The 15,152-nt window shown below is 43.0% G+C and overlaps 5 protein-coding genes across 7 annotated transcripts; 2 read left to right on the top strand and 3 right to left on the bottom strand.

Moving 5' to 3' along the window:
• Positions 1–108: 108 nt before the first annotated feature.
• LOC6581662 (TBC1 domain family member 13) lies at positions 109–1,979 on the top strand. 3 transcript variants are annotated; one of them, XM_044010352.1, is made up of 6 exons: positions 109–265; positions 334–407; positions 459–922; positions 1,009–1,011; positions 1,068–1,591; positions 1,653–1,979. In XM_044010352.1, the coding sequence occupies exons 1-6, from the start codon at positions 246–248 to the stop codon at positions 1,765–1,767; spliced, it is 1,200 nt and encodes a 399-aa protein (XP_043866287.1). In that variant the 5' UTR covers positions 109–245; the 3' UTR covers positions 1,768–1,979. The 3 variants fall into 3 exon arrangements, with proteins under 3 accessions (XP_043866287.1, XP_015017454.1, XP_002007384.1); XM_015161968.3 differs by having other exon boundaries at positions 1,006–1,011; XM_002007348.4 differs by lacking the exon at positions 1,009–1,011 and having other exon boundaries at positions 110–265.
• LOC6581661 (cytosol aminopeptidase) lies at positions 1,898–4,037 on the bottom strand. The gene is made up of 3 exons (XM_002007347.4): positions 2,820–4,037; positions 2,301–2,765; positions 1,898–2,237 (listed from the first exon to the last, which is right to left on the bottom strand). Exons 1-3 carry the CDS (start codon positions 3,861–3,863, stop codon positions 2,097–2,099), a joined length of 1,650 nt encoding a protein of 549 aa, XP_002007383.1. The 5' UTR covers positions 3,864–4,037; the 3' UTR covers positions 1,898–2,096.
• Positions 4,038–4,551: 514 nt separating this feature from the next.
• LOC6581660 (cytosol aminopeptidase) lies at positions 4,552–6,685 on the bottom strand. The gene is made up of 2 exons (XM_002007346.4): positions 4,982–6,685; positions 4,552–4,923 (listed from the first exon to the last, which is right to left on the bottom strand). The coding sequence occupies exons 1-2, from the start codon at positions 6,479–6,481 to the stop codon at positions 4,783–4,785; spliced, it is 1,641 nt and encodes a 546-aa protein (XP_002007382.1). The 5' UTR covers positions 6,482–6,685; the 3' UTR covers positions 4,552–4,782.
• Positions 6,686–7,625: 940 nt separating this feature from the next.
• On the bottom strand, positions 7,626–12,965 carry LOC6581659. Its single transcript, XM_032731430.2, is given in 6 exon segments — positions 7,626–8,450; positions 8,516–8,711; positions 8,767–8,971; positions 9,556–9,717; positions 10,969–11,459; positions 12,900–12,965. Coding segments are annotated over 5 exon segments (1,473 nt in total). The 5' UTR covers positions 11,161–11,459; positions 12,900–12,965; the 3' UTR covers positions 7,626–7,732.
• Positions 12,966–13,295: 330 nt separating this feature from the next.
• On the top strand, positions 13,296–15,113 carry LOC6581658 (LETM1 domain-containing protein 1). The gene is made up of 4 exons (XM_002007344.4): positions 13,296–13,594; positions 13,665–14,288; positions 14,348–14,636; positions 14,703–15,113. Exons 1-4 carry the CDS (start codon positions 13,479–13,481, stop codon positions 15,039–15,041), a joined length of 1,368 nt encoding a protein of 455 aa, XP_002007380.1. The 5' UTR covers positions 13,296–13,478; the 3' UTR covers positions 15,042–15,113.
• The last annotated feature ends 39 nt before the right edge of the window (positions 15,114–15,152 follow it).

Below are 15,152 nucleotides of genomic sequence, written 5' to 3'. Positions count from 1 at the left end.
TATGCGTTTGAAATTTAGCGCGTAGGCAACTTAAAGGCAACTCAAAATTGCGTGCAGCCAACTTCACGTCGCAACTAAATAGCGTTGCCACACAGCTGAGGTGTCGATTCATTCATTATTAGCGTACTGCACATGCAGTCGTACGTCCCTGCTATTATCTACAATAAATAACAACAAAGCAATTGAAAAGAAAACGACAACAATCACGTACAACTTTATGGAGAGAAAAAGGACTTCCGAGCAGCATGGCAATTTTTAAAGCACGGTATGTAGCTGTGGTGCACAATGTAAACAGCCTTGTCTAAGGGAATGTTTTTCTTACTCTTTGTGCAGCGTAAAGGAATTTGAAGATATTTTTGCACAGGATGTAATTGAGTTGAAGCAGCTGCGCCAGCACACGTTCAACGGTTAGTATGATGTAGGTAGTAGAATAACAAGTAATAACACCCAATCCACAGGTGTCCCCGATGTGCTCAGCTTTCGTGCGCTCAGCTGGAAAATGCTGTTAGGGTATCTAGGACCCAGGCGTAGCACTTGGTCAACGACGCTTGCACAGAAACGTGCGCTGTATAAACAATTCATTATGGAGCTTGTGCTACCGCCTGGTCATACGCATAACGGCGAAGGTGACAGCGATGATGGTAATGAATCAAGGGGCGTTGGCCTAAAAGATCATCCGCTCAGCGAGGGTCCGGAAAGCGCTTGGAATACATTTTTCAACGATAACGAATTTTTGCTACAAATTGATAAAGATGTGAGACGACTATGCCCAGACATATCGTTCTTTCAGCAGCCCACAGACTATCCATGCGAAATTGTTGTCCACAGCAAGGGAGAGCAGGGCCGAAGACTACACGAACGAGTTGTGCCCTCCGTTTTAAGTTCGGCAAATGTTGAACGTAAAGGTCTAGGGGTGACGAAGGTGAGTTTGCGTAGTATGAAGACTTTGTTGGTCATTAAAAGCTTAAGAAACATATTCCATTATGCATTCAATACGGAATTTAGCAGCAAGTAAGTTAGCCCAACGTTAAAAATAAGAGACTAACATGATTTCTTCTCCTGACCAGATAAACTTGATTACAAAGCGCTCGGCGGAAAACTACGCCGCCATGGAAGAAGGTCAAGAAGCTCATTGGGAGGTTGTGCAACGAATATTATTTATCTACGCCAAACTGAATCCCGGCCAGGGTTATGTACAAGGCATGAACGAAATAGTTGGACCTATATATTATGTTATGGCCTCAGATCCTGATCTCTCAAATCGCGCACATGCCGAGGCGGATTGTTTCTTTTGCTTTACTGCGTTAATGAGTGAGATACGAGACTTTTTCATTAAAACTTTGGATGATGCCGAAGGCGGCATAAAGTGCATGATGTCTAGGCTGTCGAATATGTTAAAAGCAAAAGATCTAAGCATCTACAATCATCTCAAGAGCCAGGAGTTGCATCCACAGTACTATAGTTTCCGATGGATCAATTTATTACTCTCACAAGAATTTCCACTGCCAGATGTGTTACGTATATGGGATTCAATATTCTCGGATGAGAATCGTTTCGATTTTCTCATCAAAATATGCTGCTCGATGATATTGTAAGTCAGAGAAATCGTACTTCAAATGTTGATAATTATTGCAACTTTTATTCGATTATAGAATTCAACGGGAGGCCATACTAGAGAATGATTTTGCGTCGAATGTAAAGCTGTTGCAGAACTATCCACCCATTGATATTAACGTTGTTCTGACGCATGCTGTTTCACTGGCGTAGCAGTCGCCGTACTCAAATTCGAATTTATGCCACAGCTTGCAATTTCTATTTTATTACCTGATTGATCGAGATTCTGATGAGCAATACGTAAAGCAATTATTGACGAATGTATCAAAACTCACGTTCCATATACTAAGAACTGTCTGTATTTATACACATGCTTTTGATAAAACATTTAATTTTTTAAACCTGATTAAACTACTGAATTTTAACATCTCTCTGTCCAAATTAAAACTCACATACTTAAAAGTCGCAGGTCTACCTTTTGTAAAATAACTTCGATTCATGTGAAAAACTCTTGATAACTTAAACTGCAACACAACGTCTGCTTACTTGCCCATCTTTGGAGCAGTATCCTTGCAAATAGTCTGAGCAATAAATTCTATTAACGTGCGAGTTGGACGACCAGCCATGCCTCTTCTCAAATACTCGTACTCATCACCTACTGTTACCATAACATTGGAAGCATCCTAGATAGATAAAGGCACATGGTAAGCTATAAACATACATATATAAATATACAGATTACTTACAATGTGCATCCATTGACCACAAGGCACAAACTCCCTCAGGAAAGCAGCGGCTTTACAGGGACGGCCACCACGCCCAATACCATAATTCTGAACATCACTGCGTCCACCAGAGCGCACAGTCTTACTATAGTAGTTCCATAGAGGGAAACGCCAGACGCGATCACCGGTATGCATGCTGGCATGTTTGATCTGTTGCCATAGGATTTCAGAATTGGTGAAGACGCCACACGCAGCCTCATCTAAGGCTTGGCGCATGTAGCCCGAGCAGGTGCCAATGTCAATGATGCACTTGGGGCAGAAGTTCTGGCCATAGAGCAATGCATCAGCTAGAACTAGAACATCCTCATGGTCGGTACACTGAACTTCAATGGTCTTGCCATTCATCGACTTGACCATGTCTCCGGGACGGAACGAGTTGCAACCAATGACGTTTTCACAAAGTGGAATGAGGCCGCGAATGTTAACCTAAGCATCGAAAGAGTAACATATATTCATATAACTTTGCTTATGTTCACTCACTGGCAAACGCAACCCCGCCACGGCACGACAGGTGGCCACCACAACAGCAGCTCCCGTCATATCACCACGCATGTGATAAAGTTCCTGACGTTCCTTGAGGCACAAGCCTCCGGCGTCAAAGGTCACACCTTGTCCGACCAACACAATGGGACGCTCCTCCGCACAAGTGCCGTAGTAGCTCAGTTCGAGGAAGATGGGCGGTTCACAAGAGGCTTTGCCAACTGCAAGGAAGGCATGCATCGACTGACTCTCGGCCCATCCCTCTACTTTGACTTCCACGTTCACACCTGATTTACACAGAACCTCCACAACATTCTGGGCGAATGCTGTTGGCGTCAGAAGGTTCGAAGGCATTTCCTGAAGCTGGCGCGTAAGGTTCTGTGCAGCAGCTTTCTGCAGTCCAATGCGCCAGCCTTCAATATCGCATATCTCATCCTTGTTGGTATATAGATCGATGGATGGCACTGACATACGTTTCTTGGGATCACGCAACTCCTGGTACACCCAGATGCCCAGAGCTGCGCCCTCAGCCGCCGATTCGGCATGACCACAGTTCTCGACTTCGATTCGGTCTGTATCCAGCTCGGCCAGAATCCGACAAGCATCAGCCACCGACCGACGAATGGCCTCTTTCTGCTCATCCAGCACCTCGTAGGGGTTATAGCCGAGGCACTCTTTTCCCAGACCGATGACAGCTACCGCCGAGTAGTAAGGTACGCGCTCTGGTTCTATCGCGAAGAGCAGACGCGTTTCTCCACGCTTTGGCATGGGTCCAGACATACGTAGGACCTCCAGCAATCGTCCATGCGTCTTCTGCACGTTATATCGCCAGCCGGCCTGAGTTAGGATGCCGGCATCATTTTTGTCCTCTTCATCCGCATATACTCCGATGATTAAGCCCCGAGAGGGGGGATCTGCACAGATTTCCATCTGCTGAATCTGCAGCATCTGGTTTATCATTTGCGAATAATTTCGCTTGATGATTGCTTTTGCATTACGCATCTGCATAACCCGCGAGGCAAAGCGTTGCGTTACACGAAACATTTCGACTTATTTTTTTTTAGAAATGAAAAAAAAAACTTATGAAAACTTTTTGTAATATATATCTATACTTTGAAGGCACAAAAAAAAGATTTTTTCCGGAATAGTTGAAATTATTGCGTGTTCTGTCGCCAAAGAATTGAAAATGTGAATGAGGACTAGAGTTAACGAACAATAGCACAAAAACTCCAAGACTTACTAGATCTGAATATTTTGTATATATGTATATCGTTTCAATTTACTCCGACTACGAGACACTCTAAGCTCTGGGTGTCAAGGAAATATATTTCCAACTACTCCGAATAGAAAATATCCTAAATTGAATGTCAAGAGAAAAACAATCTCTGTATATACTTTGTATATTTTGGTTTACTCCGAATAGAATATGCCCAAAGTTCTGTGATATATACCCAAAGCATGCTGAGCATCTGCTTAGCCCCGTTTAAAAATCAAAGATTATGCGATCTATTCTATTTCCTAGACCCGATAGGCGTAATTCATATATTAGCAAATCTACATTTACCCGAAGATTAGATGGATTAGAAATAGGTCAAACTGCAGGTGATTAAGCTGCATTCATACTTTCTATAATCGATCGAGTAAACTGCCGTAACCTAGAAGTATCGGCAACCTCTTATTTCTAATAGATTTCCACAATAGAATTCCTTTAGATGAATAAACAACAACATAGTTCTAGTCACAACAGTATCAAAGTTTAATTGAGTATTAAAGAAGGGCAGTGTTGTTTACAATATAATTTAACTAGTAATTTATGAACATATCGGAAAACGGAAAACGAAATACAAAACATATCCATTTAGAAAACACTTCCGTCCACCACCGTGTGATTAATTTGATAACCACGACCTACGATCTGGAAAATTGCGTACAATTGAATTTCACAAGAAATATGAGATCTTTTCTATTTTCCCATCTTCGGAGCAGTATCCTTGCAGATGGTCTGGGCAATGAACTCAATTAACGTCCGGGTAGGTCGACCAGCCATGCCACGACGCAAGTATTCGAAATCTATGCCATTTGTCACCATCACATTGGTCGCATCCTAAAAAGGGAATTGAGCTTTAGTAAGAATGTCCGATAGTACCCCGATATGTACTTACGATATGCATCCACTGTCCGCAAGGCACAAATTCACGCAGGAAAGCAGCCGCCTTACAGGGGCGTCCGCCACGACCAATGCCGTAGTTCTGCACATCGCTGCGCTGTCCGGCACGGACGGCTTTGCTGTAGTAATTCCATAGAGGGAAACGCCAGACGCGATCACCGGTATGCATGCTGGCATGTTTGATCTGTTGCCACAGGATTTCAGAATTGGTGAAGACGCCACACGCAGCCTCATCTAAGGCTTGGCGCATGTAGCCCGAGCAGGTGCCAATGTCAATGATGCACTTGGGGCAGAAGTTCTGGCCATAGAGCAATGCATCAGCTAGAACTAGAACATCCTCATGGTCGGTACACTGAACTTCAATGGTCTTGCCATTCATCGACTTGACCATGTCTCCGGGACGGAACGAATTGCAACCAACCACATTTTCACAAAGTGGAATGAGACCGCGAATGTTGACTGGCAAACGCAGCCCTGCTACGGCGCGACAGGTGGCCACCACAACAGCAGCTCCCGTCATATCACCTCGCATATGGTACAACTCCTCGCGCTCTTTGAGGCACAAGCCACCGGCATCAAAGGTGATGCCTTGTCCGACCAACACAATGGGACGCTCCTCCGCACAAGTGCCGTAGTAGCTCAGTTCGAGGAAGATGGGCGGTTCACAAGAGGCTTTGCCCACTGCAAGGAAGGCATGCATCGACTGACTCTCGGCCCATCCCTCTACCTTGACTTCCACATTCACACCTGATTTACACAGAACCTCCACAACATTCTGGGCGAATGCTGTTGGTGTCAGTAGATTGGAAGGCATTTCCTGAAGCTGCCGGGTCAGGTTCTGTGCAGCAGCTTTCTGGAGTCCGATGCGCCAGCCTTCTATATCGCAGGGCTCATCTTTGAGCGCGTAGAGATCGATTGAAGGCACATAGATTCGAGTCTTGGGGTCGCGCATTTCTTGATAGGCCCAAATACCTAAGGCAGCTCCTTCCGCTGCAGACTCCGCATGTCCACAATTCTCAACTTCAATTCTGTCTGTATCGAGCTCAGCTAAAATCTGACAGGCCTTTGCCACAGAGCGTCGGATAGCTTCCTTTTGCTCATCCAGAACCTCATAGGGATTGTAGCCCAGACACTCCTTGCCCAAGCCAACAACAGCTACGACGGAATAGTAGGGAACTCGCTCCGGCTCAATGGCGAACAGGAGGCGAGCCTCTCCGCGCTTCGGCATCGGTCCAGACATACGCAGCACCTCAATCAAACGACCGTTTGTCTTCTGGACATTGTATCGCCAACCAGCTGCGGTCAGGATGCCCGCGTCGTTCTTGTCTTCCTCGTCGGCATACACGCCGATGACCAGACCGCGCGAGGGCTGATCCGCACAGATGTCCATCTGTTGGAGCATCAGCATCTGGTTGATGGCTTGTGAGGCAAACTGACGACATATCGTCTTCGGCTTTAAGACACGAAAGACTACGCGACGGGTGAGCCCAAACATGATTCTCTCAAACGGGAATGTGCTTACTACGAATTATTTAATAAGAATTTCACCAAAATTTTGTTTTTTTATTGGGGGTAAAAAAAAAAAAAAAAAAACTATACAAATATTTTTTTCCGGAAAAAGAGAAACTAAGAATTTGTGTAAATACTATAAATTTTTTTTTTGTTGACCGATATGTACTTTACAATACATTAACAGAGACTGATCTAAATCTGGGTTTCGACTAAAGCATGAGCATGAGTTTGAATTTCCATGGCCATCTATGATTCAGGCGAACCCAGCTCAAATCCTAGCCTACTCTTATCAAATGATTACAAATTATATTTGAGTGTACACAATTTGATGTTCCCAATTTCAAGAGTTTAGCTTCAATAGCGACGAAAAGGACAGCAAGACGGACCTTGCACAGAACCAATATACTCATTTCACTTTCGTGAATTAGTATAAATATATATAAAGACGTTTCATTTAGTTAAGCATTTCATTTCAATTGTATTTTTATAAGCATTTGCTTGTTTTAATTAGTATAGCTCGTTAAATTGTTAATTAGGTACAATGTTTGAATTCACTTAATAATACTGCTTTATGTTGATTAGAATTTCATTTGATAACAGTTTCAACCAGAAATATGCGTATACTTAATATATATATACATATATAATAAATATGTCTATATTTATGCTTTTATTATGTCGTACAAATATACAATTAAATAATTAAAGCTTATGAATCAGTTGTCTATATTATTTAACAAGTTTCTTGTACTTTAGAGTTGTTATTGTATATTTAAGAGAAAAAATATAAATATATATATTGTATTGAATGTAGGTTTGGCTTGGGATATGTTTCTGTTTAGATCGATTCGATTTGCTACCTGTTGGTGGGGCGTTTATCTTCTTCTCTTTTATTATTTATCTGATATAGTTGATAGAGTTTTCTTTTGCTTTAAATAGGAATTCGACCAATTTATCAAGAGACTAATAAACGTTGAGGACGTGCAACATTCTAAGGGAAACATTTAGAAGAGGCACATGTTTTTGTTTAATTTTGAGCAAATAAATAGTAGAAATTTTTAATTTTTTGAAATTCAGCGATCTCTTTGTTAGTTAGTTTCTGCATTAAGATTGGCACTGGCTTTTAGTTTTTTTTTTTTTTTTTTTTTTTTTTATTCGGCAAGCATATTCAAGCACGTTTGCAGAGCGTTATTAGCTACAGATTTGAGCTACAGCGAAAGGGTCTTAATGACAATCACAGGATTGTTGTCACTGTCACGGGCATGCCCTCGGCATTCAGGGATTGCTCGGTGGCTACTTGCACCCGATTGGTAAAGCTCTCGACGCTGTTCCCCTTGCTCAGATCGATGGGTGGTATATCCTCGTCGTAGTCTGAGGCCAGCTCCTCCTCGGCGAGGTAGCTGCACTTCGGACGCTCATCCGTGTCGAGGGCATGAAAGTAGTGGGCCTTGGCCTTGCTGCCCGAGTGACTTGCCACATAGATAATACCATCATCCGTGTCCTCAGCGTCCAGCTGATGACCACCATAATTGCCATAGCCCGCCTCGCATTGATACGGATTCGACTTCACGTGCACGTTCCGGCAGCTGCCACCACAATTATGATGGCTCTCAGCTAAACCACCATCGGCGCCATAGCAGTGACCGCGGTGCTGATGCTGCTGATGGTGTTGCGACTGACTCGACGAGTGGGTGTGGGAGTGCGTGTGCACCTGTTGGCCCACGCCAGCGGCTGCGCTGCTGGAGTGAGCCACTGACTGCTATATGTGCGACTGAGAGCGAGCTATAGACAGCGAGTAGGGGCTCGTGTCCTTATGCAATCGCATCGTATCGTAGATGGGAAACTCGCAACAGAGTATGAACTTGAGTGCCCCAGGCACCTCCTCATAAATGGCCGGCGGCACCGGTATTAGTGGCGACGTGGTTGCCTTGTATTTGCGGTAATCCACCTGGCTGTAAGGTGGAAAATGATTTAAGTAATGCTTGGCTAGCACAAGAGTGATTTATAGTGCACTTACTTTTTGTACTTCTCATCTGCACTGCGCTCACGTAGCGGAATGCCGGACAAGAAGAGTATAATCAGCGTGGTAAAGATGGGCGATGCTATGGCCACCCACTCATGGCCAGTGATCACGTTTAGGGAGATGACAAAGATGCCCCACCAGACAATCACCTCGCCAAAGTAATTCGGATGCCGCGACAGACCCCAAAGACCTACGATGACAGCTATATGTATGGAGCCGCCAGTTGATTTTCCGCCTGCACTTACCATCATTGCAAAACTTGCCATGATTGGCCGGATCCTGGCGAAAGGAGAATTTCTGCAGGTCCGCATACGTTTCGGCCAGCAGGCCGACAATAAACATGCCCGTGCCCGTGGAATCCAATGTGGTCATGCCTTTAACAGCCTGAGGCTGGGTGTGACGCGAATTGATTATTATGACCGGCAGCGAGACGACAAACACCCAAATGGCCTGCACGAGTAGAAAAAAAAAGAATGAAAAAAGTGCATTCAAGCGAGTAGGTAATAACAGTTTGGCTGCAGTCTCGATGACATCGCTCGAAGCAATATAGATAATATACTTATATCAACATTGAGTTTCAGCATAGACTATCCAATCCACTCTGTTATTAAATCATGCAGGAGCACTAAGAGCACAGTTATGTTCGGTAAATGGCTAAATTGCCAGCACTGCTGAGCAGAGCCAACAAGTGCTGGCAATCAAATCGTTGCGACACGCCACAAATGTGGAAGGACAGCCACAGCCCCAACCACAGTCACAGTCACAGCCACAGCCACAGCCACAGCCACACACTCCCACACACACATTTAGTGAGAGACCGAGTGGCACTTGCATTTGCATAGCCCAGCGTCAGCGACAAGCCATTGAAATATTAATAACAACATCATGGGAAATTGGCATGCGCTGGCAGCTTCATTGATTACCAACAGCTGTAGTGGAACACAGTGCACGGTCCACGGTCCATGGTCCACGGTCCATGGTCCATGTCTGTCACTCGTACTTTTAATATTCATTTCATTTGCATGGCAACTCACCTGGAAGGTCCAAAATATAGCATAGCGTATGATATTGCGTCGCGTATCCTCAAACTGTTTGTCTCGGCCCAGTTTGATGATGCGATACAGCAAATAGCCAGAGAGTCTAGCGCCCCACAGGCAGACGAAGACAGTTACCATAAGCTGACGACTCTCATAGGCCTAGGCAGCATGAATGGGACAAAATTTTATTGTTATTGCTAAGGTAAATGTACAAAATATATATATGTAAATATGTATACAATTTTATTAAAGAGTAAGATCAAAACTTGTCACAGCTTGTCTATAGGGATGTATACAGAGACCTCAATTAACTTTGTTGCCTCAAGTCAACATTTTGTATTGCATCACAAAAATCACACAGAATGGCGAAACATATTTAAAATGCAAAAGAAAAACTTTTAGTTGCGCTCGCCTTCGTGTCCTTTTGCGATGTTGAAGCACAGAACTCCCCCATGAATTTATCGCCCAGCTGTTTCCTGCAAAATTGAATTGCTTTTCTAAAGTTTATTTTTATTTTTATTTAGCCAGCTTTGCTCAGTGAAAATTGCTATGCAATTCCCGGTTAACCGCATGCAATTCAGTATATTTTTGGTTTTTATTTCTCCTCTTATTTATTTACTTTATTTTACATATTTTTTTCCCCGTTTTGTGCCTCCAAATGGTTTTTTATTTATATTTTCATTTACGACTAAGCCACCGCAGCAATGGTCATCCATTGCGAAGTGCCGCATCGCTGACCCGGGCGCTGGCTATGCACAGCTTTTATGCCGTGATAAATGTGCGCCGGTCCCAGAGGTATCAACGCAATTCATTTATTTATTGTGGCACGATTGGCAGCTGGCGTATGCAATAAATCAGAGTGCTTATAAAAACTGCAAAAGGATTCCTAGAGGCGAACGTAAATTCGCATTCAAGTGTGAACAGAGTCAGGTCAATATGATGAAGGAAGAGCCCACTTAAATAGATGTTTGCAAGCGAGGCGCCGCGTTTGCTCTACACTTCAACTTGTTCAGCAGCTTTAAAATGCACAATTGCAAACAGTTCAGCAGACAGGACGACAAACAACTTGGCCGAAGGACCATGGCCGCAGTTGCCTGCACCAGACAAGGTCAAACTAACAACAATAACAAGAACAGCAACAGCAGCAACAACAGACGCAGAGTGTGGGCCAGTTGGGCGTTTACCTATTGTTACCGCAAATGCAACTACAGATGCTCCCTGCACACACACACGCACACACTCCCAGACTCATATCGCACAATGCTGTGTGTGTGTGTGTGTGCAGGAGCGTGTGCACGCTTTTCGCTTTTCAATGTCAGCTACAAAATACCGACAAATCCCAAACACACAAAAAACAAGCTTTAAACCATTTAATTTGTAGCCCAGCTTAACAGCCAGTTTTACACTCACCTTGGAGGGACGATCCAATTGGCCTATGAAAAAGGTCAGCAATGCTATAACAATGAAATTAACGCCGCCAGCAAAGTCCGAGAGTTTATCCAAGTGTAACAAAGCATTCAATAGGAAGAATATCAGCTGCATTGTGGTTATCACAATCGCGCTAATGGCAAAGTGATTTAAGCCCCAAATATTGATGGCCATTTTCCCGGACTTGGCCTAAACACGATTTCGATTCGATTGGGGTTTCTGCTTCTAATTGCTACAGCTTCCTGTTCATTCTCTTCCTCCTCTGTTACGGTTCATTCTGTTTTTGTTTGTTTGTTGTTTCTGTTCTGTTTTGTTGTTGTTGTTTTTTTATTTTTTTTATTTTGATTACATTTCGTTTTTGGGGCAATTGGCACTTAGCCAGGCTGTCAGCACTTTACCTATAATTGCAATTTATTGATTGCGTCCATTTGATTTTTTATATATTTTTTATCAGGTAGATCAGAATAGATCAGCTGACGACCGTGTATATGAAAAGTTGTAGAGATAATAGTTGATGAAATGTATAGTAAATAGAGTTGAATATTAACAAAAATATTTTTCTGATTATTTCTTTTATTTGTCATTTTTTATTTTATTTAGAAATTATGTAGATATAAAAAAGATGATGATTTGTTTCTGTATATTTTCTTCTATTTAATTTATTTTATAAGCCTTCAACTGTCCAGACTTTTATTTCACAACTGTAAGTTAAACTCATCTCAGCCGGATAATAATTACACGCGTCCCTGCACACATTTTGTAATTAACTTCTACAGCCGCAACCTTTGGCCTCTGAAAGCCTTGTATATGCGTACGCATGTAAGTGCAAGGATATATGCACATTAATTAAAACGAGACCCGCGGCCTTAGACATGAATATCTTAAAGAGAAATGCAGCTACACGCACAGAGACACCTGTGCGACTAGGCGTTCGTAATTTGCAGCCGCAAGACATTGACAAAGTGTCTGCGCAGCATCGCTTATATCCTTTGTCAAATAGTTTCTGCAACTTTGGCACGCTGAAGTAGACTTTTGCATATTTAGCATGCAAACCGCTGTCACCTCTCGGAAATGTAAGCGAAAGTTAATGAAATACTTGTTTAACAGCTACTTACTAGAAAAACTTTACGAATTTTAATATATGTATAATATATATATATATATATATATATATATATATATCTATATATGTATATGGAATAGTTCAAATAGCTAGATCTTATTCTGCTCCGTGCAACAGTCACGCACTTAAGCCAATACAATTTACGAAATTGAATTTGTGCAGGTCCACGCCACGTGCCAGTTCGCTAAGGCTATTTATAGCTCTTGTTGTTTCTATTTGAGTAAGGGCTGTTTCAAGTTTACCTTTGAGTTGGCTTCAATTGCAGGGCAAACAAACAAATGGTTGAAGTTTCGGGCACACACTTCGTATACTTAACAAGTGTAAATAGTGTAACAGAAGCCATGCTAGAGATGACTAACCATAGAGAGTATAGCCTAGACTAGTAGCCGCATTAGCCGCAGCAATGAATTCGATATTAGAATACAGCTCAAGCGCCTACGCATTGAAGCATATTTATAAAGGATGCTGCCGCTATTTGTTGTGCCTGCTCTTCGCTCGGCGCTTGCACAAGTGAAAGTAAGTTTCTTACATATTTCTTTTTGAAGGTCTTTACATACATATACACACAGACACATACACCTACAAGCCCACAAGCACAAGCACATGCACACGCACACGTGCGTAGGACTCGCGCGTCAAATCTCCTTTGATACCTATCAACATCTGATACTTTATTTCCGTTTTCGTTTTCGCTCTAGCAACAAGGCAACCAGCTTGATTCAGCACTAATTAAATTTTTATTGTTTACAAGTTTTAATTAAAAAAGTTTTTGTAGCGTAAAGTAACTAACACGAAAAGCTGCGTGGCCGCATCAAGTGCGTACAAGCGACTGTTGCCACGAAATGCTGCGGATAAACTGAAGGAAAAAGTAGCTAGAAAACAAGCTAGAATGAAATTTCTGAGGTGATGCCATGCGCAGCTGCATGCTGTAGAGGTCTCTTAACGCAATTTGTGACGACACACTCTAAAAATTTGAAATTCGCGCCTAGACAAAAGTCATTACCAAACTAACGAACTCATATAACATCTATTTAAAAATATAATCTATATAAATAATTTCTTTATTTTTTTTACCGCCTAAAGATATGCTGCAAAAAATGAACCAACGTGGCAACGCTTACACTGCCACACTCGACTTATCGACATTATCAAAAATGTGTATCGCAACATTTAATTTGAAGCAGCATGTTGATGAAATATTGAACATCGTGAAGTTGGCTGTGGCCACTCACCTAAAAAAAGAAATACAAGTTATAGATTAATATAATTAAGTGCAACATTATAGGCTGGCTCCTGCATCGGAGTTGCACTCGTTGCGTAATTACGCACGCTTGTGGGTGGTGTGTTAGGTTGGGACTGTAACATAAAAATGGCATTGGCACTGCGGGTGTTATGCTTAGCCCACAGCAGTGGCAGTTTGGGAAGGTGGCCACAAGAGCGCCGCCGATTGCTACGATTATGTTGCAGGTCTAGGCTGCAAAGCAGGTGAGTGTAATTACATGATTAGCCCGATTGACAACCGGCATTAAAAACCCATTTAAAACATCATTATCAGGCAGACAACGAATTACAGTACACAAGAGCAGGAATCAACATCGACGGCAACGAAAGCTCCACCGCAAATTAAGCGAAATGTTGCGTCCGAGATAACAAGTGTTGGAAAAGTCATTTATGAGGCTACCTGGGATGCCAAGAATTCCAAAAATCTAAGTTCGCAAGTAAAAAGTGGCACAACTGGTGAAATAGTCGTTAGAACTGCAACTACTCCCAGCAGTGGGCCACCAAAAGAGAGCAAAGATAAGGATAAGGATGACGATAAGGATAAAGAGCAGGAGCAACCCAAGTCAAAGCGCGAACAGATGCGCGACAATGTGCAGGAATACATATTCACGCGTTACTTTAACTATGTAAAAAACTATGACAAAGTACTGGAAAAGAATTTTCCGAAGGCTATGCAGCTCTATAGAGTGTTCTTCGAGGGAGTTAAGGACTTCTTTGCGGACATGAAGCGTTTCTTGAAGATTTCGCGCATTGCCAACCATGCGCCGCAGGGCATACGGGCACTGAATCGTCAAGAGCTCGAACTGTATATGCAAATGCCGCGCGATATGATGAAAGTAGCGCCTGCCTTAATTGGCTGCTCCTTGCCAATGGTGGGCTATGCTTTCTTTCCGCTTGTGTAAGTGAATTGGTAAACAGAACATTTCAACAGAGAATTGTATATATAATCTCATGCAGCTTTTGGTACCCACGCATTTTCCTAACACCTCACTTCTGGACGGAACCGCAACGTATCGAGTTCCAGAAATACTATACGAAACGCCGGCTTCAGTGCAACAAATCCGTGCTCCGCTGCCTTCAGGCCAAACTTAAGCAGGTTGAGGGTCACCACAAGTACGCAGAGTTCGAGGCGATTCTGGGTCAACTTGGCAGCGGCACACATCCTACACCGGAGGCGCTCATCTCAGTCAAAGACATTTTTGCCGAGGGACCCTACTCTTTGTTGGGCATGTCGCGAAAACACGTCGTACGCACAAATGCTTCCTATTCAATATCTTTGTTTTGTTTAAGCTGAATATTGTTTTCCTTGCAGAAATGTCTAGTCAAGATGCATGGACTACCTAACAGCCTATTCAAGCGTCACCGCTTGCACGAGCACGCATTCCTAGTGCACTTTATGGACATGGCTATTACCCGTGAGGGTGGCGTTCACAATCTGAGCTTGGCTTCGTTGCGGTACTCCTGCTGTCTGCGGGGCCTAAATCCGGATGACCTGAGCGCGGAGGAGATGATCGATTGGCTACGCAAGTGGGTGAAAGTATCCACGTCGATACAAGGCGAACATATCACTCTCTTTCTCCATCTGCCTGTCCTGCTGGGCTACAACCATCCCAACAACTGGAAAACCATATATTGCAATAAGACTCCATAGGGAACTGGTGCTAGTTGCTCAAAAATTGTTTTTTGTTTTTCAAAAGCAAATAAAACTGTTATATAAAATTTAGATATACTGCTTCCATGTAGGAATAGATTAAACAGGGGG

Source organism: Drosophila mojavensis, unplaced genomic scaffold, assembly GCF_018153725.1.
Source record: "Drosophila mojavensis isolate 15081-1352.22 unplaced genomic scaffold, ASM1815372v1 contig_74, whole genome shotgun sequence".
Classification (NCBI taxonomy): domain Eukaryota; kingdom Metazoa; phylum Arthropoda; class Insecta; order Diptera; family Drosophilidae; genus Drosophila; species Drosophila mojavensis.
This window is presented reverse-complemented; position numbering and strand designations above follow the sequence as displayed.